This window comes from Diabrotica virgifera, chromosome 1, assembly GCF_917563875.1.
Source record: "Diabrotica virgifera virgifera chromosome 1, PGI_DIABVI_V3a".
NCBI classification, from domain to species: Eukaryota; Metazoa; Arthropoda; class Insecta; order Coleoptera; family Chrysomelidae; genus Diabrotica; species Diabrotica virgifera.
In genome coordinates, this window is record NC_065443.1 from 7,896,698 (window position 1) to 7,924,278 (window position 27,581).

Here is a 27,581-nt window from a genome sequence, read left to right on the forward strand (position 1 = left end):
ACAGGAGCAAAGATAAGGGGCTACACGTTAACACTAATAAAACTAAGTATATGAAGTTCACAAATAATAATCAAGTAGCAAAACCAGAAGATCTAAAATAAACAGGATACGTTGGTTAGGCCACTTAGAGAGAATGAATGAGATGGAGCCGTCGAAACACATTTATAATCAAAGAGCGGATGGAATGAGGAGAAGAGGCAGACCCAGAGGAAGATTTAAGGACCAGGTGGAAGACGACTTGCGAGTGTTAGGAGTGCGAAATTGGAAAACCAAGGCGAATGATAGGAAGAAATGAAAGGTGATTCTGGAACAGGTCAAGACCCACCACGGGTTGTAGAGCCAATAATTTTTGTTTTTGTTTCTTATCTTCAAATGTGACAAATGTGACATTTTGTTTTGCTGTTCAGTTAATATTACAAATAAAAAGTTAGCTTATCTGACATCGTATAATAAATTGCTTAATATTATATTAACACAATCAATGTATATAATATAATAATTCCTTAAGTTATTATACAGTGACGCAACAATACTATCGCTATCGATATAGTAGTTATAGAATTAAATATGCACATGGCGTATTACATTACTTACTTTACATAGCAAAATATTTTTTTCTTGTCACATAGGTAGATAATATTTAATTAAAACTAAAAAAAAACGATTAAAAAAATTAAAATGTTGAATTGTTAATGTTAACTGCTAAAAAAATTATGACCTTATTTGAATAATGACATAAATTACAAATTTAAAAGGGAATTTGGAAATTATGAATATGCAAAATAATTCGCGAAAAAAATTTTACGACAATATAATTATTTTTTTGGTACTTTTTTGGCATCTCCTGAGGAAACTTGTAACTCATAAATTCGGCATTATTGCATACCTTTATCATCAAAATGTTTCGTTTTATCCCATTAGTCTTACAGAATCCCCTTTCAGTATGTTCTACCAACAGCATTTAATGCATTATCTAGCATTCTCCCTAAGAGCGCAGTAAGACTGAAAAGTCCTCTCAAGAAAACCAACGCGCAATATATCTCTATTTGAAATCTGAAGAATACTCAAATGCCAGCAAAGAAACTTCGAAAGCTGAGGCCAAATGGATGAAACCAGATTCTGGACAGTAAGACGGACTAAATACCATATATACATGGGTCTACGACAAGCTGGACAGCAGCAAAAGGAATGGTAACATATAAGTATCGCACTGGGATATATAACAAAAGGTAATTTGAGAACTGGGGTGCAACGCTTAAACTCAATAAACCCAAAAATGTGGTGGAAAGCATGATGGTGCCGAGTGCCATCGGGCAATACATCAAGTTACTTGAGAAACTACTCGTGATCAACTCAGCAATTCTGGAGAGAGTATCACTAGAACAGGCAGGGTTTTGTCCCCATCACAACTGCAAAGATCAAGTGCTGAGTGTTACCACACACATAGAAGCTGGTTTTCAACGACCGACGTTTAAAAACTACGGTAGCTTTCATTGAACTAACTGCTGCTTACGACATCGTATGAAGAGACGAATTTATCTTTAAATTTCTCAATAACATACAGTGTAACCAAGTTGCTACCCTACTAAACAATTTGCTATGCGATAGGACCTAAATAATATCTGGAGGTGGTAAGAGGAGGGTAAAGGAATTCCAAAATGGGATCCCTCAAGGACCGGTGCTTGCCCCAATCTATGTTGATAACCCCCATGTTGATAACTAACCGACCGCCATATCACAATAAAAGACGCAAGCAACATACTAACATACTGACAGAAGAATTGATAGTTCTTGGTAAATACTTCAGTGACTGGAGGCTTGTTCCAAATACGAATAAAACAGAAGTTGCCTGCTTATATCTGAATAACAAGTAAGCGAATAACAAGGCTGAAGTATATTTTAATAACAAGCTGCTACGTTTTAACCCATACCCGAAATACCTATGGATGTAACACTGTCATTCAAAAAGTATCATATATTATATTATATATTGTTATTCTCTACTTTTTCTATTTATTTAGATTAATTAGCAAATTCTTAATTTAATTGATTACTCAATTATTTCATTTCTTGCCTATGTAAAAACACAACTAAATTCCAATTAAATTTTCCAATCAATTTTATTCTCAGGGGTAATCTTGTATTTGATACAATACCCGTGATCTGTGGCTTCTAGTATTTCTGGTTGCTTCCTTGTTCCAGGGTAGAAACATGGAAATTGAAAACACTCAAAATCATATAAATGTAATCTATTGTTTTATCAAATAAGCCGTGTACATAAGATTCAAAAAATACTAAAATTTAACTTTGTTGCAACAATCTCTAACTTAATAAATTAAACTCTAACTCTGATATCTCCTTGTTTTGACAAAATATTTATTTGATTAGTTTCTTATTTACTCATACTAAATTGAATGAATTTTACTTTTCCTCTTTTGAATTGATTTCTCAAATTTGAAATGACTAACTGCGTTAAAAAATTGTTCAATAAACAAATAAACAAATATGGTTTTGATATAAATAAATTTTCTCAATTCCGACAAATGATTTGACTAACCTTTTATTCTTCACTCCCTCGTTTTCTGGATTGCGCCGTCCTTGATTCTCCCAACACGTACTCTCTGGATGTTGCGAAAAAGTCCCTCTCGTCGAAACTGCTTCCAAGAAAAACACACAGGACTTGCTCGAATATCTTGTGCACAAACGGATAATAATCAGCTACTCGTTCTAGACAAAACAAAGGAATCTCCCTCGGACCAGGAAAGTTAACTCTTCAACCGGTCGACGATTTGGTTTCAACTTGATTCTGCTCGCAAAGGCCGATCACACCACTCTACACTGAATATACACTTTATAAAAAATTGGACTGCTCTCTTCCGATGTCAATTACACAGTGTCTTTATTTTTCTCTGAAATCATTTATTTCTTAAGAAAACCAAATATTCTTCCAACAACTTTGACAATTTGTCAAATTTCAAAGAATATCATAATTAGTTCTTTACTACTTTCTACTTTTACAACTAAAAACTAATACAGTTTGTTTACCACATTAAAATACCTTCCCGGAAGGATCTTAAAACCGTCTTTGTTTTCGACCACGATGTCCACTATCTAATCACCGCATTGTTTGTTCATGTCCTATGCATTTCGTCGAATCACTTATTTGTCGTTTCACTTTTTCCCGAAACACTTGCTTAATAGCAAAATTAAATTCTAGACAATTTTGGTGATATACAGGGTGATGAAAAACTATGATTTCATGGTCGTTGATATAAATTTAATTTTCTCTGAATTTCTTTACAAAAAAAAACAATTCTACAACAATATATAGCGCTTAAAGAACATATGTTTTATATATAATCGGTTCATAACGTTCTACGACGTCTTGGCGATTCCCAATCGCCATTGTTCTCGATCGTAGCACATGTCTTCGTTCAAGCCTTTTTCTCTGATTTCCCTACGAATTCCTCCTATCCAGCTTTTCCTAGGGCTTCCTCTTTTCCACCGTCCTTTTGGTGCCCATCGTAGCACTTGCCTGGGTAATCTGTCGTCTTCCATACGTTGTACGTGGCCAAACCATCTTAGTTGCTTTGTTTTTATATCGTCCATTATTGTATGCTTTACATCCATTACCTCCAATATTCTTGTATTTCTGATTTTATGTATTCTTGATATACCAGCAGCTCTTCTCCAGAAGTCCATTTCAGTTGTTCTGAGCATATTTTCGGATTTTTCTTAAAGTGGCCAAACTTCGCTGCTATTATGTTATAATGCTCTTAACAATGCCGTTATAGATGTTATGTTTATTTTCTTTGGAAATACTTTGGTCCATAGGATTTTGTTCAATAATGCGATAGCTTTCTTTCCTTGTGTGCACCTTTCTTGGATATTCTTGTCCAATGTTCCATCTTGTGTGATTTTAAGACCCAAGTATTTATATTCCTGACAGTGATTAATAGTTATCTCATTTTCCAACGCTAGATCCTGCTGCATACCTCCAACGCAAATATATTCCGTTTTCTTGGTATTCACTTCTAAACCCCAGTTCCGGTACTCTTCTATGATTTTGCGGGTCATATATTCAATATCGTGATAATCCTGGACCATAATAATCTGATCATCCGCAAAAATAAATCTTACAAACAACCTGGGGAGCAAATTCCACCACTCTCAGAACATTCAGCTCTAAATCTGGTGTTCTCAATTGCCGATTACTCCACTGTAGTGTGTCTGAACAGCAGCCATGTAACAAAGATCAGACACCAAACTCACCAATCAAATCATGAGGATTATCAGCGGATGAATTGAAAAGACCCGTACTCCATGGATGGATCCCTGTTTTGAGCCATATTATACCTCCAGACATCCTTAGGCAAGAGAGTTCCCTAAGAAATATGAAAATCAAATTGCAAATCTGGTTAATTGCGATATCTGGGGCATATAGATCGGACAATTGCTGTCTTTTTTTAATTTTTGGAAAGTGGTAAGTATTAAAATTAGTTTAATATTTAAACAAAATAAAAATAAACTATTTAAAGTATTTTATTTCGTTGAAATCATAATATAATAGAAGTATAACTTCTTACGTGCGTACAAAGTACACACATATCCTTTTTGTATTATATATTAATTTGTTATTGTATTTATATTTGTGTTTGTAATGCGTTATAACTATTTATAATTATATTGTCCATATAAACCATACACTAAATAAATAAACAAGTTACCATTATCTCATTCTTGGAAACAATTTAAATTACTGACTAAAAAGTTGATATATTGTCCACACTATATCTAATAAAAAAGTATTATGAATACTTAAGTAATTGTTTAATAGATGTTATCTAAATTGGATAGAAATTATCTAGAAATAGTGTGGTTGGTAGAACATGTATGTTTTAACAACATGCCAACGTCCAACGAATCACTAAAGCGATTATTATTTATGAACACTTTGTTAATTGAACCTTTTATAAAGCATACATGATTTAAAAGCGTTATTCATAATTAAGGAAAATTATATGTTAAGAAATCAAAACAGTATCGCAGGAGCGTCATTTGATCTTTTGCTAGGGGGGGGCAAACATTATACAGCGTGTCTACTTAAGTTCAGGCCCGGACTGGCCCGCCGGCCCACCGGCCCTCGGGCCGGTGCGCCTTTTGCCTTCGTTAGTATTTATCCATAAAAAATAAACGCCGAAAAAAAATTTTTTTGAACCTTTACACAAATATGATGCAGCTACCATTCCCCTAAAAAATGTTTTACTTGTTTCTGATTTCGCCGTTTAGCTCCGAGGGCGCACCAGAAACCTTCATAAAGAAGCCAGTATCAATTTCAGCTGTTTCTATTATAATAAATAGCTTGAATGAAACGAGCGGCTCCCTCGAAGACAATTTTTACGATTCGGGCGCCTTTCGTAGGTATCAATTTCAGCTATTTCTATTATAATAAATAGCTTAGATGCGACGCGCGGCGCCCTCGAAGATAATTCTTATCTACGATTCGGGCGCCTTTCATAGGTATCAATTTCCGCTGTTTCTATTATAATAAATAGCTGAGATGCGACGTACGGCTCCCTCGAAAACAATTTTTAAAATTTGGTCGCCTTTCGTAGGTATCAATTTGTGCTGTTTCTGCTGTAAAAATGCTTTTCGAGGGCACTGCGCGTCACATCTAAGCTAATTGATTATCTGATACCTGATATAAACAGTTTTACATCTTTGTAGGTAGGTAGGTGTAGTTTTTTGCGCTCCATAACTAAATTATACATATAGGATTGTTGTGGCCCAGAATTCTAAATAATGAAGCCAGACAACGAACAAAATACAACTTGTCAACTTACTTGTATTAGGTATCAGATAATCAAATAGCTTAGATGCGATGATCGGCTCCCTAGAAGACCATCTTTGCAATTCAGGCGTCTTTCGTAGGTATCAATATCCGCTATTTCTATAATAATATAAGAGTGTTACATCTCACAATATTGGCTTAAAATATATGAGTGCAGTTTTCTGCGCTCCATAATTGCATTATACATATAGGATTATTGCGCCCTCCTACATAATGAAACAACCCAAGTAGCAATTTGTCGACGCGACAACGTTGTCTACCGCGTGGCAACGTTTTGTTACAACGTTGTTATTGCCTAGAAGACGACCCTATTCTGCACTAATTTGGTGGACGATTTTTGAGTTGTCTTGACGTTGCCTAGGCAACCTCCTATGAAGCAACATCGTTTCGTAAGCGTTGCATAAGACAACTGAAGCGACTATAAAAAGAACCTGCGCATGCAATGGTTGCTCAAGGAGTCAGACTAGTTATGTTTTTTTACCTATATTTTTAACACCTGTATGGTGAATGCTAACACCAAAAAGGTAACTATTTTGACATCGTATTAGGTATTTAAATTTATATAAATACATAAAGGACATAACACAATTACCTGATCTGAAATTTATAAACGCATCTCAGATTACCGTCAAATATGGATATTTCACCTTTAAAAAACACACGCGCTACTTTTTTACATTTTTGACAAAAAATATGCAAATTTAAAAAAATCAAATTTTAATATAAAAGTCAAAATTTATGTTAAAGATGTTCTGTATAAATTTATTAATGTATTGATGGTGCTTTTAAAGGTATCAGAAAATGCCTGCATTTTTTATACCTATTCTGTGTTTTCATTTTCTTTACATCCCAAAAATCTCAAGTAAAACCAAACTGGTGCATTAAACAATATTACTAAAAAATACCTTATTACCAACCCTAGACCGATAAGACAACTTAGAAGTCCAATCGCCAACCAAAAACGGCCGCGCTGACTATCCCAAACATTTTAGAACGCACCCTCTTATTGGGTGACAAAGAGGTCATGTGACCAGTGTCAAACGTGTAGCATTCTCCTTAACAGCGTTGCCACATTTAGGAGATATCTACTTTTTGGTAGATTTTTGATATTTTTTAAAATATTCTAGTAATATTTTTTAGTATTTTTGGTATATTTCAACATTTTGTTATGACTAAAATAAAATTTGCTTTTTAATAGTATTTACCCCATTTCTAAATTAATTTTCACACATTTGGTTACAATTTCCCAATCCGAAAATAAGACCTAAAATAAGATTCAGAATAAATAGGTCATTACCGAAAATAAGATTCAGGACGTAGATGATGAATATTACAGAGAAATGAAACTGGATTCTTGTGTAACAAACTTGCAGATTTCAAGTAACAGTGCAAGCAGTATTTCAGGTGTTATTGAAGAGTTCTGGCATTCGGTGAGCCCATTAGAAGCTAACGATGGAAAACTAAAATATCTAAACATATGTAACTTTGCAAAACACAAAATGTTGTGTTCACGTGTTTCTAATGTTAAATGCGAAACAATTGTTTGAAGAATTTGATCCAGACATGCAGCTGTTAAAATTAGTGGATGACAAAATATTCTGGTTTTTAATAGGTTAAATGTACCTATTCATTTTTTTCGAATCATGAGGAAACTACAATAAGTATTTTTGAAAAATTTAAACGCAGAATGAAAGACTGCATTATTTAGAAAAACCAAAACGTTTCTTTTGAATGAGATATTTGGAATTAAAATGACACTACATTTTGTCTTTTTTTACATTTTGTCTTTTTTTCACCCCTGTAACTTATTAAAATAAACATTATAGAAGTTTTCAGGGACTTTCGGTCCTCGGAATAACGTAATCTTACTTTCTGCGTTTAAATTTTTCAAAATACTTATTAGCTTTTTCAGGATTCGCAAAAAAATGAAAACATTTCAAATGCATTGAACATTTTAACGGGCGACATTTTGCGCCTATCCCCTTAAGTTAGCTGTTGTTTTTATTATCAAAAATCCCAAATATATCCCAAAAATCCTAAGTATATTTTAGTTTTTGATTTAGTAGATTTTAGCTAAAAAATGGTAATTACCAGTTGTTGTTTTGGAATAATTAGGTTTCCAATTTTTTGGAATTCCTCTTGGGACAGTTAAGACGGATATGCAGATTACTGTATAAGTATACTGTATTTACATGGCCTAAAAAGAATCTACTGATTTTGTGAAAGCAAAACTACTGAAAGAGTAAAAACTGACCTGGCAACCCCGTCTAGCAAAGCTGATACAAAGATTGAAAGATTAAAAAGGTTATCAAATCTACTGATAAAACACTGGACAATGGAATGGAAACCAGCTATTAAAAGAACAAACAAACAGGTTGTTAAATAAATCAAAAATTTCCAGCAAAATAAAACATAATAATAAGAAAAAAATAAGGTTATAAAGTAAATTCTTTTTCTCCTTCTGAAGTTGCCGCAAAGGTGTCACACCATGGACGTATAAATAATTTTTATTTTTATACGTCCATGTGTCACACACCTAGAACACACCTAGGGTCGTGACAGACAACTTCAGAGTCGGCCAGAAAACCCAAATCAGTTGCCCGTATAACTAAAGGTATTACTTAAAGTTGTAACATCGTAATGTCAGTCGGGATAGGGGACGTTGGCCGAAACAACTGAAAATTCTCTCGGGCAACGTTATATACAGTGCATTTGTTTGTACTGACAACCAATGTGTCGAAAAATTGCTACTTGGGAAGTGGCTACAACAAAATTCAATTCGTGTCAGGTATCAGATAATCAAATGCTAGAACACATAGCTCGAAAAAGGCTTCCGGGTTTTATGTTAATAGACTAGATGCCACGCGCGGCGCCCTCGAAGACCATTTCTATGATTCGGGCGCCTTTAGGTATCAATCTCCGTTGTTGCTGTTTAATTCTACCGTTGCATTGGCATTAAATTAATGTACATGTGCAGTTTTCTGCGCTCGTTCATTCGCTCTTACAAATCTCCTGTTTGCACTCTTATTAACCTCTTGCACTCCTTTCTTACTCTCATACAATTTGTCCTCAGATATCCATGCCGCTCATTCCACCAGTATCGTTGTTTCCTTTCATACCTCCCATTTGACTTTACACAAGCCAACTTCGGTGCCACACTCAGACCCTCGATCAACTTACATCCTCGCGTCTCGAACCAATCAAGCCAAAGGCATCCACCTCCTCATTTAAAAATCTCTTTAGATCGATATATCTATCTTTCTGTTTCTTTCTTTTGCTCGTTATTTCAATAATCACATACTTATGTAAGCTGAGCGATTCTTCTTCCAAAACAGTCTAGCTTATGACCATGTTTAGAAGTAACGTTGAAATCAGTGAGATGTCCACAAAGGATTTACTATTACCTCTCACGAGCCTAGGTGCATTACCGTCATTTAGCACAGTAAGCCTCACGGCGTAGATCCATTCTGATAGGTTTTTCTCTCTCCCATCAGAGCTCCTATCTTTAATGATTCTTTGTCGAGAGACCAACTTTACATATGGTTCCTGAAATAGGATCAAGTCATTACCTTCCCTTCGTGAAAGTGCCTCTGCAACGTCGTGAGCGGCCCTCGTCCTTCCCACATTTATTTGAAGGAACTTCGTATTAGATAGTTTTTTATCTCTCTAACTGACTTACCCGTACGATGTCTGATTCCTGGTCCTAGGTGCTTTTATCCACTCTTTCCTCGTCACTTGTGGCAGGGTCTCTCTTGAGGCTCCGCTTTTCCGGGATCAGTTTTTTACTCCGGGCACTGTAAGCTGTCAGATCTGTGACCGGACTCTATACCAAACGGACCAGTCAGTCTCGTGCCTGGTACCCTCTTGCCACATTTGTAGCAGGAGTCCGCCCTGTTTTCTACCTTGCAGTCGGTTTTACTATGCCCGAATTGCCTTTTACTAAACCATCCACAACTTAGTCACGGATTACCTGACACCATGTGGTTGTGGATTTTTTATCGAGGTTTACTCTTATATTATATGGAGTTTTAGAGCGCTCTAAAAATTTGAAAAAATTGAAAAAGATTCTGTTGAACACCGATTATCATGATTTTTGTTAAAGGTTTTTGGATCCAGTGGGTCCTTCTGTAAAAGTAGTTGAAAAATTACTCAGACTTTTCAAAAATTTACGACAGTAACGGAATAAAAGGGATACTGGGAAACTGAAGCTATATTTTTGTCTCATCTTCATATAATTTACTACATACTCCCAATAAAAGTAGTCAATTACATAATGGTTTTAACTTAAAATTAAACTTAAAAAAATTAACAAGTAATATTGATTTACTTTTGCATAAAAAGTTTGATGCAAAAACTTACGAGGGGGTCTGGCGCCTTTGTTTAGAGATTAGGTTGGCGCCTTTGTTTAAAGATTAGGTTGGCGCCTTTTTTAGAATTTGGGTTGGCGCCTTTTTCATGAGCCAGTCCGGCCCTGCTTAAGTTGGAAACATATGGGAACCTTTTTTGTTATTCATTTTACAAAAAAAAGTTATTCTTTATAAAAAGTTCTGCATGCTCTAAAACCTAAGATTCAATCATCAGATATCAAATTTTGTCAATATTATACGAGGTATGTCAAAAAATATGAACTTCGTTCAAGAGTAAAGTAACTTTATTTCTCTCAATATCGAAAATTCTTATTGTGAAAAGTTGTTTGGAAATAAAAACTAAGATCAAATATGCAATTACATGCTTCTAATTGGAAAAAAATATTTTCCATTTTTTTCTCAAATTTATTGATACTAACTTCGTTTTTATTTATTACACATACGATAACTCTTTTATTATTACTTTTACGAAAAAAAAGATATTCTTTATAAAAAGCTCTGTATGTCCTAAGACCGAAGATGCAACCATCAGATATCACATTTTATTAATTTTATACGAGGTATGTCAAAAAATATGAATTTCACTTTATTTTTACTTTTATTTTTCACAATATTGAAAACGGTTATTAAAAAAGTTGTTTAGAATTAAAAACTATGTTTCAATATGCAATTACATCCTTCTAATTGAAATATTGTGAAATATAAAGGTACTATAATCTTGAGCGAATTTCATATTATTTGACACACCTCGTATAAAATTAATAAAAGTTGATATATCATGGTTGTGTCTATATTTTAGACCACGCAAAGCTTTTTATGAAGAATAACTTTTTTTCGTAAAATGAATAATAAACGAGTTATCATATTTGTTATAATTAAAAACGATGTAGGGTATCCATAAATTTGAGAAAAAAATTTTTTTTTTCAATTAGAAGCATGTAATTGCATATTTTATCTTAGTTTTTAATTCCAAGCAACTTTTTATCATAAGAATTTTCGATATTGAGAGAAATAAAGGTACTCTACCCTTGACCGAAATTCATATTTTTTGACATACCTCGTATAATATTGAGAAAATTTGATATCTGATGATTGAATCTTAGGTTTTGGGGCATGCAGAACTTTTTATAAAGAATAACTTTTTTTCGTAAAAGTAATAATAAAAATGTTTCCCATATGTTTCCAACTTAAGTAGACACGCTGTATATACCGGGTGTCCCAATAAGAATGGCTCTCGGCCATATCTCAGTAACCGTTTATACTAGAGCGTTGAAATAAAAAATTTTATAACAAAAGTTGCCTCAGGAAAAGCCTGGAAATTATTTTCATAATTGTGGGTCCACCGCTAGAGGGCGTAATTGAATATCAAAAATTAAAAAATTTAAATTTTACAAAATTTGCCTAATGAAGGGGCACTGGAAATCCGATTATTGTATTCTTCATAAAATTCTGCGCATATTTGATTTAACAAGTTTAACTCTACTTTTGCAAATAAGAGGTGTGGGTGAGTGAGAACCTTGTTATGAAAAAATGACTGTAAGTCCGGTTCTGCTAAATCAAATTTTGAAAACTGGTCTTGTTGAAGACAGATCTTTTTCGTCAATGTAAAAGTTATGATATCGAACCAACTTACTGAGTAATATGCCAGCTAGAAGGCGTTATTTAATTTTTTTCAGAAATCTAGTTTTCTTTGGAAAATATTAAATACAAGTATGCATTTTTAATCATACTTTATAAAATTAGATTAAATTAGCAATAGAATAGCGAAAACCGCATGTCGATACCTTTTTTATATCTCAAGATATCTCGAGAAACGTGTAAATTTTATACATAACTGTTACTATCACCGGTAAACTAAGTTAATGAAAAGTAGTGTGCTGTGAAAAAAAAAACAAAAAAACATTTTCCAGATGTGAACGTATAAAAATATAATTAATTAAAACAACAATATAAAGAGAAACAATACTATTAAAATTAAATATAACAAAGAACAAAAAGAACTACTTAGTGACGACCTAAATATTCAAATTGTTGCCCATCATACACTACTCTAGAACACATTAAACAGAGACTACTAAACGCCATTCAAAGCATATCGAGAGCAGAAATTGAGACTGCTGTTCAATCTACTCTTGAAAGAGTAAACGTTTGCAACGAAAATGATGGGCAAAAATTTGAACATTTATGTCATCAGTAATAGTTGTTTTTATTTATTTGTAATAGGGCTTTTCAACGCTTCTCATTTGTTTCGAGCCTCTGTCATATGCCGTATAATCCGTGTATAATATTAATATACGAAATATGAACGAGGCTCGAAACAAATGAGAAGCGTTGAAAGGACCTAATATACGTTGACAGCTAGAAAATGTTTCTTTGTTGTTTCCATAGCACACTACTTTTCCTAAAAATCCACGAGGAAAATTTCCTGTAGTTGGCTGTATACCATTACAAAAACATAAAATCCTTTATAAAAGGTATATTTGTTAAAATCCCTATACAGGGCTACATCAAAGACAGAACTAGTTTTCAATCGGTTGACCGATCATCATCAGTGCAATCTTAGAATCTACATGCAAGCCACCAAAGTAAAAATAACAGGGTAAAAACCCTTTACAATTGATCCGTCATCGGAACATATGACTAAGATGTGAATTATAACATGGATGATTAAGATATCCAATGTTTTTCGCCCGAGGTACCAATGAGCTCTATCTGACAAGTTCACATCATGACTGTATGGAAGCAAGTGATTTTTCACTTTGCTAGCCCTTTGCCCTTTGAAGTTACAACATGAAAATCGATTTTTTCCAATATATCGAAAACTATTAGAGATTTTTTATTAAAAATGGACATGTGGTATTGCTATGGCAGTATTATTTTAAGAAAAAATTATAATGAAATTTGGACACCCCATAAAAATTTTATGCGGGTTTGTTTCCTTTAAACCCCCCCAAACTTTTGTGTACGTTTCAATTTAATTATTATTGTAGCGCCATTAGTTAAACACCAGTTTTTAAAAACTTTTTTGTCTCTTAGTACTTTTTCCAAAAGTCAGTTTTTATCGAGATATTTGAATATTTGTCAAATCCACCACATATTTGTATATGGTAAAGTACGATTATGGAGACTTGGTAATAATATGAAAATTTATTTATGATTTACATTTTTAGGTATATTTTGAACCATATTAAAAAGGAAGCCACATCTCGATAAAAGATGCTTTATCAAAAAAATACAAAGAGGCAAAAAAGTTTTAAAAACACTGTGTTTAACTAATGGTACCACAGTAATAGTTTAATTGGAACGTATACAAACATTTGGGGGGTTTAAAGGAACAAAACCCTCATAAAATTTTTATGTAAACATATTAAAAAAGAAGCCACAACTCGATAAAATCTGCCTTATCGAAAAAATACTAAGAGGCAAAAAAGTTTTAAAAATACTTAATGTAACTAATGGCACCAGAATAATAATTTATTTGAAACGGACACAAAAGTTTGGGGGGGTTTAAGGGAACAAAACCCCCATAAAATTTTTATGGGGTGCACAAATTTCACTATAATTTTTATTTAAGATATTATTGTTATAAGAATGCCACATGCCCATTTTCAACAAAAAATCTCTAATAGTTTTCGACATATTCGAAAAAATCGATTTGCATTTTGTAACTTCAAAGGGCTGTAACTTTTTTGTGTACATATTTGTACTAAGGTAAGTTAGGTTCATTCGAACTATTTTTGGTCCCAGAATATGTGGTTTAATTTATGACCTGTATTTTTGTTACACCCTGTATAAAATATAAATAATATACTTATTATAATTATACTTATTATAATTATAAATATACTTATAATTATAAATATACTTATTATAATTATAAATAATATAATGTATATTAATATTGATTGATAAACACCATGATTACGGCAAGTTTTGCTGAACAACTCCAACTACTATTAAACAAGCAGTTTTTGTGAAAAATATGGACTAAAAACGAATATAAAAAATAAATATATGATACTAACAATTCCAAAAAAACAAAGAATCGAAAGAATGGTTTGATGAGGAATGTCACCAAAAAAGTCAACTGAAGCACCTCGCAAGAAACAAATGGCGACAGAGTGCCGAACAGGAACAACAGGAACAACTGGACCAATATAGAAAAGAAAAAAAAGAAGCATTGAAACTCTATAGAAGAAAGAAGAACACATGGATCTCTGAACAAATGCAAGAATTAGAAACGAATAATAAAGACAACAAGAAATTGTTCGAATACATAAAACAACAATACAGCACCAAAAAAACTGTCACAAAAATAAACGATTGGGAAAAACATTTCACGGACCTATACAAAAACAACAACAAAGCAGATTCAGATGATGAGGATATAAGAGATAAGAGTGATGAAGAGGAAGGCGCACCTACTTATCAGGAATTCATGGAGGTACTTAAACAATTAAAAGTAAACAAAACGCCAGAGCCAGAAGAAATCAATAACGAACTGATCATCAACGGAGGAGAGGAGCTCACGAAGCGAATGCACAAGTTAATGGTTACAATTTGGAAGGACGAAAGCATGCCCATAGAATGGAAAAACGGACATATCGCACCAATATTTAAGAAAGGAGATCCAACAAGTGCTGCAACTACAGAGCAATTATGCTACTAAATACAACGTATAAGATATTGACCACAATTATAAGAAACCTACTAAATCAATACCTACACAGAAAATATTATAGGACCATACCAACAGGGCTTTAGAAAAGGAAGATCAACAATAGATGCAATACACGTACTAACACAAACAATTGAAAAAAGCTATGAACATGACATATAATTACACATACTATTCATCGACTTCCAACAGGCCTACAACAGCATATACAGACAACAATTATTAAAGGAAATGAAAAAAATGGAGATACCGGCAAAATTAATAAGACTAACTAGAATGACAATGAAAGACTCAACAGCAAAAGTTAAAACAAATGAGGGAGATACAAACGACATCAAAATAGAACTTGGGGTAAGACAAGGAGACAGTCTGTCAACGACACTATTTAATATCGTTCTAGAAGGAGTAATTAGGGACACAGGCCTGAAAAAGACAATCATTCAAAGCTCAACACAGATCATAGGATATGCGGATGACCTAGGACTGGTAGAACGAGATAAAAAAAGACTAGAAGAGGCACTTTTAACCCTGGTAAGAGGAGCAAAGACGAGAGGATTAATAATCAATCAGAATAAAACACAAAATACCTTATAAGTACAAGAGACAATGTAAACAGAATAACAGAAATAAAGATAGGTGAAAATACATTCCAGAGAGTAGATTGCTTCAAATACCTGGGGGTGATGGTAAACGGCAAAAACGGAAGGAGTATAGAGATAAACGAAAGAATTAAAGCAGGTAATAGAGTATATTGGAAATATCACCGACTACTCAAGGACAAAAACCTGAGCAAAAAAACAAAATCAAAAATATATACAGCAGCAATTAGACCAGTGATAGCCTATGGAGTAGAAGTAATGTGCCTTACAAAAAAAGACGAAGAAAAGTTAAGAAGAATTGAGAGAAAAATTTTGAGAAGAATACATGGCCCAGTGAAGACAGAAACAGGGGAATATAGAAAGCTGATGAACCATGAAATAATAAATATAACTGAAGGAGAAGAAATAGTAAAATTTATTAAAGCACAAAGGCTCAGATGGTTTGGGCACACACAAAAAAGAGGGGTAGAAGAACTGATCAGGAAGATAATGAACTGGAGACCAGTAACAAATAGACCAAGAGGAAGACCAAAAATAAGATGGAAAGACCAACTGCTAGACGATATATCAAAGATGGAAACTGCAAACTGGAGAGAAAATATTCAGGACCTGAGTTAGTGGAAGAAGATAGTAGAGAAGGCAAAAAAACATCACAACCTGTGAACGACGACCTAAAGGAAACTGCGGACTAATCCACCGCGTGAAATGGATAAAAGAGCTCATAGTATTTGTGCTACCTATACTCTAACAAGAGTGAACGGTCCATATACCTATATGATACTAACAAAGAAAACAAATATACAAACAAACATACATTTGAGAAATATACCAATAGAAAGGTATGATAAATACAAATGCCTGGAAATATAGATTTCAGAAAATACTGATCAAAAAACAGAAGAAAGGCCTGGATAGAAACAGCAAAAAATGCGTTTGTAAAAATAAAAACAATTCTATACAATAAAGACTTTAGATTAGAACTGACCGTAAGGGCTCTCAGATGTTACGCGTTTTCGATACTACAAAATGGACTTGAAAGCAGGACACTGAAAAAAGAACACATAAATAAGCTGCAGTCGTTTGAAATGTGGTGTTACACAAAGATGCTTAGAATAGTAGGAACATAGAAGAAAACGAAAACCGAAGTATTGCGACAAAAAGAAACGAAATAATAAACACAATAAAAATAAAAAAAAAAGAATGTGTGTACTTTGTACGCACGTAAGAAGTTATACTTCTATTAAATGATTTCAACGAAATCAATATACTTTAAACAGTTTCTCTACTACTTTCCAAAAATTTTTATTAAAATAATACCAAAATTTAAAAAAATAAAAGAATAAAACACACACAAACACATTGAAAAATGCCACAAATGATTTCTGAACAATAATTGTTGCCAAAAATGTTAATTAAATACGCATTTTCTGAAAAAAATTACATAATAATATACTTACAATCATAAAATCTATAAAAAAATAAAAAAATGATATAAATTGCATTGGGCTTGAACCTACTTCCCGTGTGTCCCGCCGTGCGGGAGTCGAGGCGGTTTCAAACTCCACCACCTTCGCGTATACGTCATGTGGGAATATACACAAACTGAAAAACTTTTTGACATTTTGTTTATATGAATTTTTATTAGTTTGATTTTTGTCGATTAAAATACAACAATATATGGAATAAGAAAACGATACATTAGATGAAAATTTTTAGAAAGTTTTTTCGTAATCAGATTATGTAAATTAAAGCATTGCCTACTAGGGGTAGGTATAGCATAGCAAGTACTAGGTAAGTACATTATTTTTTTACATTTTCCAAATAGGTATGAAGATAATTTTTTATTGGAATACAACTGAAACATTTAGAATTACGTACCTGTGGTTTTTCAAAACTATTAAAAAAGTCACTATAATTATAAATTTGATTTTATTTCTGTCCTCACAACAATAAAAACTAATATATTATACAACATTTTTGTTTACCGATAACCTCCATATTGAACAATTATTGACAGATCATTTCAACACCCAATCAGAGCCCGTATAAAGACTAATACCAAACTGTCGGTGTGCGCATGCGCGCAGATCAATATAAATTCACCATCAATCTCAATCGCGCCTAAAGAAGTATAACTTCAAAAAGTTATAGTATCTGGGACACATAATGAAAGGACAGCGATATGAAATGCTAAGAATGATTAAACAAGAAAAGATAAGAAGAGAAAGAAGTATAGGAAGAACAAGAGTGTCATGGTAGAACAATTTTAAGGGACTGCGACTGGTTTAAACGCAGTTCAATAGAGCTACTCAGAATACCTGGAAATACGTAAAATGAGAATCCTAAGAAGAATAGGTAACAAGAAAGAAACTACTGGACAGATCAAGAAGTAACGATTTAGAAACACTTGCAGAATAGATAACATAAATGAAGGTGACATTAACAGTCACAGGAAATATAATAGTTAGGATAGCCTTAGATAAATCACTAATCGGAAGAAGAAGCCTAATTTGACCAAAATAGAAATATAATGACAGCATTTCAATAGAAACGAAGATATAACAAGTAAAAACAGAAAATATTCCCATGTAAAAGTATAACTGCTAGAAAGGAAGAAGACAGGCAGACAGAAGGCCTACAGATAGATCAATTATTTTTATTTTATACCAAATGATTTTTGAGCATGTAGAAATAACAAAAATTTTAGCATAATTTACAACACTTTAAGTAAACGTTAAATCGTTTGGTTACAAAATTAATTGAGATAATAGTGTTATTACCGAACTTTTCTATCTAATAAACAAAACTATTAGTAACTTATTCTAACATTCAACTTTTGTTTTAAAATTAGTGTTATTAAGTGACCTTTTCTACAAAATAAATACGTTCAGAAAAATGTATCTGACGAATATCGAAATACATATTATATAATAAAAAAATGTTAACGGTGGTCTCATGCAATCTTTTTAAAAATAACACAAAAGGAAAGATACAGAAAAATGTCGTACTTACCTGGAGGATAATTGTTCGGTTTTTTTAATCTTAAAACGAGCAAAGTGATTGACAATACCGTGATCGTAGCTATTAATAACAGAAACATGGTGCACGTGGACCACGCTCCAAAGTGCAACTGACATAAGAATTTTCGGCTTGACTTTGACTTTGCGGTTGGTATTATATCTACCGGGTATTGTAATTGGCATTCATTTGAATTTGGTCTAGGAGACCAGCATTTGCGCAATGTATTACATGTTATTCAGTGGCTGTAAAGCGGCGTTTTTAAAAAAACTTTTTTTAACCGCATTAATCCCTAGGGTTCTTAGGTGTTTTTTTTTAGTTTAGGAAAAGTTTTTTACACATAACACATAACATACACTGCCGTGCATAAAATAAGAGACCCCGTAATTTGCATTTATTTTAGAAACTATTATTCTTTTTTATTTAACTATGTTCGATTGTAAAACTGTAATGTTCTTCAAAGTTTATTTCGTTTATAACGTCTTCCTATTGAACGACCGTTTCTCACCTTCTTTACTACAGTGGAACCTCGATCCAGAAACAGAATAACAAAAGATTAGATATGGATCAACTTAGAAATCCCGAGATAAAAGTCAAGCTTACAAATACCATTAATAGTTAGGTTGCTTTAACAACCAATACTGATGACATTGAAAGAGACTGGATCAGCTTAAGGGACGCTATATGCAACGGTGCGAAAGAAGTAATTGGTGACTACGAGCGGAAGAAGAAGAACGAATGGATGACAGATGAAATATTACAACTCATGGACAGAAGGAGAGAAAATAAGAATAATCCCGAACAATATAAAGAACTGGATATAACTGTCAGCAGAAAGATAAAAGAACCAAAAGAGAAATGGTTACAAGGAAAATGTCAAGAGATAGAAGAGCTAGAACGAAGACACGATAGTTTTAACATGCATAAAAAATCAAAGAGTTTACTTATACTTACAAGAAAAAACAGTTTGGTAAGTTAATAGACGAGAACAACAAACTTATTGTAGATAAAGAAGAACAGTTACAGACTTGGGCAATTTACATAAAAGATTTGTTTACGGATTATCGTCATATTTCTACGAACACTCTTGATCTGAATGGACCAAAAATATTGAAAAGTGAGGTGATAAAAGCTATAGATCAAACGAAAGATGAGAAAGCAACAGAATGCGATGAAATACCAGTCGAATTTTTAAAAGTTTTTAACGAGAACAACATGAATGTAGTATTGGAACTGTTTAATAACTGTTTAATAATTGGACTGGTTGAAATCTACATTTGTGCCCCTTCCCAAGAAATCCAATTCTAAGACGTGTAGCGAATATCGCCTTATAAGTTTAATGAGTCACACCCTTAAAGTACTCTTGCGTATTATCCATTCCAGAATACGAGCAAAATTAGAACACAGCATAAGTAAAACACAGTTCGGTTTTAGATGCGGTTTTGGAACTCGAGAGCCCCTATTTGCAATACAAGTCTTGATTCAAAAATGCCAGGATCAACAGAAAGATGTTTACGCCTGTTTTATCGACTATGAGAAAGCATCTGATACTATCAAACATGACAAACTCATAGAACTATTACATATTTCACGACTAGACACTAAGGACATCCAGATTATAAAAAATCTATATTGGAATCAAACAGCCCACATAAAGAATGGACATATGGTGAGTGAAAACATAACCATTTCTAGAGGGGTTAGACAGGGCTGTATTCTTTCGCCACTGTTTTTCAACCTGTACACGGAACAAATATTTCTAGAGGCACTGGAAGAGTACAATGAGGGCATCAAGATTAATGGCGTACCAATAAGTAATTTTCGATATGCAGATGATACTGTTATACTGGCCGATAACATCGAAGATTTACAGATGATGCTAAATAGAGTAAATACAACTGGCAACCGATTTGGACTGAAGATCAATAGAAAGAAAACTAAATTTATGGTGATCAGTAAAAAGAACATTCAACATATCGACCTGAATATTGAAGCCGAACGTATTGAAAGAGTACACCGATTTAAATATCTGGGATATACAGTAAATGATAAGTGGGACCCAGACGTAGAGATTAGGATCCGAATTGAAATAGCAAGATCCAAATTCATAAAAATGAGAAAGCTCTTAAGCAACCGCAACTTAAGCGTTAACCTCCGATGGCGCGCCACGAAATGCTACGTACTCTCTACGCTACTTTACGGAGTAGAAGGGTGGACGTTAACAGCAGCAACTATAAAGAAATTAGCGGCTCTAGAAATGTGGCTGTATCGACGCATACTGAGAATACCTTGGACAGACAGAGTGACCAACACAGAGGTATTGAGGCGAATGGGTAAAGAGGTGGAATTGTTAACAACTGTTAAAAGGAGGAAAGCGTCATACCTGGGCCATGTGTTCCGTAATGATAAGTACAGTCTGCTACAGCTTATCGTGGAACGCAAGATTGAAGGTAGAAGAGGTTTGGGCAGAAAGAAGAAATCCTGGCTGAGAAACTTGAGAGAATGGTTTCAAATACCAGAAGCTGCGAACATAAAAAATGCAGCACAAAACAGAGAAACCTATCGTTTGATGGTCGCCAACCTTCGGTAGAAGACGGCACATAAAGAAGGAAACTCGATAACTCGGATAAATCGAGGCCGATCCGGGTTAGCCGGAGAATATGGTAAAAATTAATAAAATACGGTATCCGTTATAATTGAAATAACATGATATATATATATATATATATATATATATATATATATATATATATATATATATATATATATATATATATATATATATATATATATATATATATATATATATATATATATATATATATATATATATGCTAACTCATTATATTCCTCAGGACTACCTCATTATATTCTTCAGGACATCCGATCGTGAACAGAATTAACATCGATATTCTCGGCATTGCGATGGGAAGACACTGTAATAATTAGTACTAACTAGTATAAAAACAGAATGTGTGTGTACTTTGTACGCACGTAAGAAGTTATACTTCTACTACAGATTATATGATTTTTAAGACAATACCAAAAATTTAAAAAAATAAAAGAATAAAACGCACACAAACACATTGAAAAATGCCACAAAGAAAAAATGATTTCTGAACGATAATAATTTTGGCAAAAATTTTAAATACGCATTTTCTGAAAAAAATAAAAATTATATAACAAATATACTTACAATCATAAAATGCATACAAAAATAAAAAAATAAAAACTTGCATCGGGAATCGAACCCGTGAATTTCGGGGCGCTTTGATTCGTAATCGAAGCCTAGACTCACTCGTCCAATTCCACATTATTTGTCATGTGGAAAAAGAGGGTAACTGAACGTTTTACTGTTTGACAGTTGTTTTGAATATAATTAAATTATGTAGTTTAAATTTTGTGGAAGAATATATTAAAATATAACAAAACAGTAAGAAAACAATATATTAGATGAAGATTGGTAGAACTTTTGTTGGTAATCAAATTAAGTATGTAAATCAAAGCATTACATACCTACTAGATAAATAAATCTACGCCAAAAAATCATAATTTAAAAATAAAAATCGGACCTAATTTGGGATTTCTCTCTAAAATCCCCATTCTTGAGAAAATAAATGTACAGTAGAGCGTCGATTATCCGAAGTCGATCAACCGAACGACCGCTTATTCGAACGATCGACTCCCGCGTCCCGCACTCGAATACCGAGCAAGCGTTAGTAATTGACGCTTAAAATATCTTCAATTTTCTTCAATATTGTATCCAAAAATAATTATGTTGTTGCAAAGACTGCACTTTTTTGTTTAGTTGCTAGTTGTCATTATCAAGATATAAATAAATATGTAGGTATATAAATATGGCTTTTATTCACTTGTGGATAAATATGTATGACTATAAATATGTATCAATATATTGTAGTTCGATTATCCGAACAAATCGGTTTTCCGAACACCTATGTCCCCCAATTAGTTCGGATAATCGACGCTCTACTGTATTTCAACCTAATCCAAATGTATAATTACAATATGATTATAATAAAAACTACTTACCAAATTAGAATGAGTTTTCCTTGTCCAAAATAGTCCAAAAGTCCAAAAATATAGGTATATGAAAACTATTTAAAAAGGCAGTATAACTATTAACTAACTTTTGTTTGTTGTTTCTTTTCACACAAATTTTAAAACGCAACAACCATAAATAATCAAACTACAGCTGTGCCACAGCCGCCATATTGAATGATTTTTGACATGTCATTTGAACATCCAATCAGAACAAAGTTATAATGCGCATGCGCCGGGATCATAGGTTTTAACATATAAAAATTCACCCTCATATCGCCGGTAAAGAAGTATAACTTCAAAAACCCTTTACTACTAATATAATGACTAATGACAGCACAGATCCTAACCAGATTCATGAGTTTGGAGTTATGATAGGATAAAATATTGGCTTCGCCATTTATCGCCGTACCCACAATACCAGGTGCAAAATTCTGCAAGATTTACCGGATAATGAGCCTAATGAGCCACTTTTTAAAACTTTTCTTAAAAATACTACACAAGATTATTTAAGAAATATGAAGACGTCAGTGGCTGGAGTCAGTTTGGTTACAAAAATGGACCTGGTACGAGAGAGGTAATTTTCAACAAAAATAATAATATATAGGATGGAAAACTATGTTTTTTAATCAAAGGTAATACCAGGAGTCCTCTAAATTTTATCGATAAATGTTTTTGTTTTCACGAAAACTTCTTTATTTGGTAAAATTACGAAAACAAACCGAATGATAAAATCACGAGTCCGAAGGACGAGTGATTTTATCCATTTCGGTTTGTTTGAGTGATTTTACCCTAAATAAAGAAGTTTAAGTATGAAAACGAAAAAATTTATCAAGCAAAATTTAGAGGACGAGTGGTATTTGAAAAGATTATTTTGTGAACCAATATGTATTATTAGTAAATACAGGCATCTGTGAAATATTTTTAAGACAACTAGGATCAATGTCTTAGTAGGTTATAGATAAATTATTTTATGATTTAAAAATGAACCAATTTATTTATTATATTGTTAATACATAAAAAACTGTTTAAATCGAAAATGAACAATTATTAAAAACACAATTTTTATAACTAATATGAGATTTTCCAATGTCGTTCGTAACGTATTATGTGAAATTTAGGGTACCTTAAGTTTTATCAGGGAAGAGACTGTTTTATCAAGGAAGAGGCTGTTTTATCAGTATTACACTAAATTATTGGCTAGAACGACGCGTGATGATTGGCTGAAAAAGCAAAAACGTCAGAATTTGACAGGTGAAAAAAATAATCAATAAAATACATAACTGTTTATCTTAATCCTTTATTTGACGAAATTTTACATGCAAATTAAATCATTTAGTCTTGTCTAGCGATGAGTCTGACTCTGAACGGTTTTGGTGCCATAGTCACTCCATCGTAGCCTTCCAGTTTCAATTCATTATCGTCAGCTTTCACTAAATAGAAGTTATGTAGGATGGCAGTAAAAAAGAGAAAGATGTTAGCCTTTCCAAGAGATTCTCCGAGGCAGCGCCGTTTTCCTAAAAAAGAATACGTGTATTAGAGAAAAACATAGGTACCTAATGTAAAAGATAAAATGGCCTTTAAGATTGGATTCTATTTTTAAATGGTATGTAGTTCATATTATGTATTAATTTTGGATTATACATCTATATTTTGTTACAAATGTAGGTTTTCTTTGATCTACTATCAGTAACTATCAATGCCGGTTCCAACCAGATGCAACAAAAAGTCAACTGTGCTCCAAAAAATCTCCCATGCAAACCGCAGTATCGGTCTCAGCCAGATGTCTATTAAGCTAGAATAACCATTTCATAAGGGAGCTATGAGACTTACCCCATATTTTTTGCTAATTTATTACGCAAATTAAAAATTTATTCCTTCATCCCCTTCAGAGAAACAGGTGGCTATTCCAGCTTAATATTAAGCTAGAATAGCCATCATCCATATTTCCGGAAAGAAAGTAGATAGATGGTCGCTTCCGGAGGCATATTTTATTGCTAATTAATTGCTGAAATATGGAGTATACAAGAATTTACAAACTCGCCCCTCCAACCCGTACCGTTATCATCATTCCCCGGATTTCACAAAAAGTGAAAATAACCAGTTTAAAGACCTAAAACCAGGTGGGTATTTTTTCTAATTAATTACTGTAGGTATACGCCAAAAATGAATTTTTTGCTTCATCCCCTAACGAGCATCAATGGCTACTGCGGTTTAATACTTAAGCTACAACACCCAACACTCCTATTTCAGGAACGAAAGCAGATAGAGGGTCGCTTCCGGCGGCATATTTTATTGCTAATTAATTGCTGAAAGATGGGGTATACAAGAATTTACAAACTCATCCCCTCCAACCCCTATCGTTATTTTAATTCCCTGGATTTCGGAAAAAGTGAATATAACGAGTTTAAAACCTAAAACCCCTTCTTCTTTTAATAGTGGGATTACTTATTATATTTTAGGTTCACTGATGATGGACTGATAGGTCCTAAAACTTTCGTTTTGAACACATTTTAGACAATCCACTGGGATTTTTTAGAATTTTTTAATATAGGTACCTATTACATAGAAGTGGTTTTACTTCAATGTTAGAGTTTGTTTAACTATATGGTATACAGCCAACCCAGGGAACTATCTCTTTTTAGTTCAAAAAATGAGAAGTGTCGTCGATTGCTGAATCAATTGCAGAACACAATTTTGATTAGTAGAATAAAAAGACGCAAGCTGGAGTGCAGTCACATTATAATGCACCCGAAAAAATATAACCGTTAACTTTTGCAACTTATCATGTTCTTCTTCTTGTGGCATCATAACCCTGGATGGCTCTTTGCAGATCTGGCTACGTCCTTCCGTTCCAACCTCTCTTGTGCCCTTCTTCTCCATTGTCTTACATCTTATCATATAGTAAAAGATTTAAGGTAAACGTGGATCCGGCAGAAAAAGAACACCGTAGCTTAAAAACTTAATACTACAAGCAATTGACTACACCTTTTTTGAAGAGGTGTTGGCAATAAAACCATTATAGCGAATATCGATAGAGAATATGATCGATAAAGGTAATGGATGTTTAACAATAATAGGTAAGTTAAAAACAACGTAAATAGCAAGATATTATGTTATTATTAAAATGTTAACTACTGCATGTTGACCTTGACACCTGAACAACAAAAGTAATTAAGCAACCAAATATTTTATAGATTAACTATTTTTGCAATTTTTTTGCATTATATGACGCAGGAAGTAGGTACTTACATTAAATTTTATATTAAATAGTATTTAATAAATATAAGTAAAAATTATCGGCAAAAATCGTAATGAATACAAAAACAACGTCAGAAATTAAATACGATGTGAACAACGATGGAAAGGTGTTGATAAAGATATTGGTAGGTACCCATTTGCGACAATGGTATCTGGAGAATAATTTTCAACCACAAGCTTTTCTAATATTACAAAGAACCGTCTATAGCAAATTATGCAAAAATACAAAGATTGCGTTAGACCACCTTATACGAATGGATAACGACAGAACACCTAATAGAACGCTTAGGCCGATGCCACATTATGCGTTTTCACCAGATGCGGTGAAAACGCATCCGTTTCCAACGCAACCGGACCGACCTGTCACACTATGCGTTTAGTCTGGTGCAGTTTGTAAGCGCGTACCGATGACTCAAAACGCATCCGTTTCCAACGCAACCGGACCGATCTGTCACACTATGCTTTTTCACCGGATGCGGCGGAAACGCATCCGGTCAAAACGCATAATGTGGCATCGGCCTTAGCGGAACTATGGTGTGCCGTCGGCTAGTAGGAATACCTAGAAATAGGTGGATAGACGAAGTGATAATCGATGCATTGAGGATGGATAACTGGAGGAGAGCAGCTAGAGACAGATATACTTGGAAGCAGATGCTAGGGAGAGGCCAGCCAGGCTGGGCTGTAGCGCCATAGGGGAGAGAGAATTGAAAGACCGCAGTAATGAAAGGATTAAATATTGTGCCATATTTTACTTTATCGTACTATATACGTAGTATAGTATAATAGATAAAGTTATAGGATCGTGCAAAAAACTTTTTTTCAGATTTCACTTTTTTTCGACGTTTTGAGTCCCCCTGAGTCTAAAAAGCAAATAAAAAAAAACATGTCGGAAGTATGTACGTACGTACGTACGTACGTACGTACGTATGTCGCCACCGCCCAGCAAAAACTACTGGACCGATTTTGATGAAATTCGGTATGAGTAAGTTTAAGAGAATTTTGTCGAGAAACTAAGCTTTTAAAAAAAACCTCTCAAAGAGGGGCCGAAATAGGGGGGTTATTTTGGGCCCATTTTTGCAAATTTTGACCGAAATGAATGAAATTCAACTCAAAGTAAGCTCATCGATAGGTAAATAAAAATACGGAATTTGACATTTCCAAATTCAAAATGGCGGCCAAAATGGCCGACCGCCCACCCGACACATTTCCCTATCTATCTAAAAACTTGTTGAAGATAAGTTTAATTTGAAAAAGTCGTTATATAGTCTAAAGATGGGGCTATAAGAAGGATGTTATCGTTTTTCAGAAAAAGTTACGGGTTGCCTATATTTAAGGGGTCACATTTTGACATAAATTTGAACTAGATTTTCTCAAAAAGGGCTCCAAGGAATTTTTTTATTTTTTGATATATCTTTGATATCCTATCAGTAAATTGAATGACATTAGCCATATATCTTAACTCCCCATAGGAGGGGAGTTATGAATTTTTTATAAAAAAATATTCGAGTGCCCGTAACTTCCTTCTTAATAGAAACTAAAATTTGAAATTTTGCAAACATATATGGTACTTTATTATCTATTATCACAATAAATTTTACCAAAAATATGGCTTGCGGTTGAATGGGAAATGAATAAAAAATCTTAATTTTTTTAGATACGCCCTATATATTTTAACATATTTTGAAAGAATGCAAAATTACCTTTCCAATGACATAAAATTCATTGCTGTAGCTCAAAAACTCGAAAAG

General features: G+C 33.3%; 2 protein-coding genes across 2 annotated transcripts in view; both read right to left on the reverse strand.

The window, feature by feature from the left end:
- The window catches only part of LOC114334608 (uncharacterized), a 153,457-nt gene extending 134,784 nt beyond the window's left edge, over positions 1-18,673 (reverse strand). Inside the window, exon 1 of the mRNA XM_028284683.2 lies at positions 18,508-18,673. Coding sequence (XP_028140484.2) covers positions 18,508-18,595 — 88 coding nt within the window. The 5' untranslated portion in view covers positions 18,596-18,673. The remainder of the gene's footprint in view (positions 1-18,507) is intronic.
- Positions 18,674-23,856: 5,183 nt separating this feature from the next.
- LOC114334611 (methyl farnesoate epoxidase-like) overlaps positions 23,857-27,581 on the reverse strand; it is a 38,481-nt gene continuing 34,756 nt past the window's right edge. The window contains exon 7 of the mRNA XM_028284688.2: positions 23,857-24,089. Within this exon, the coding sequence (XP_028140489.1) occupies positions 23,908-24,089 (182 nt within the window). The 3' untranslated portion in view covers positions 23,857-23,907. The remainder of the gene's footprint in view (positions 24,090-27,581) is intronic.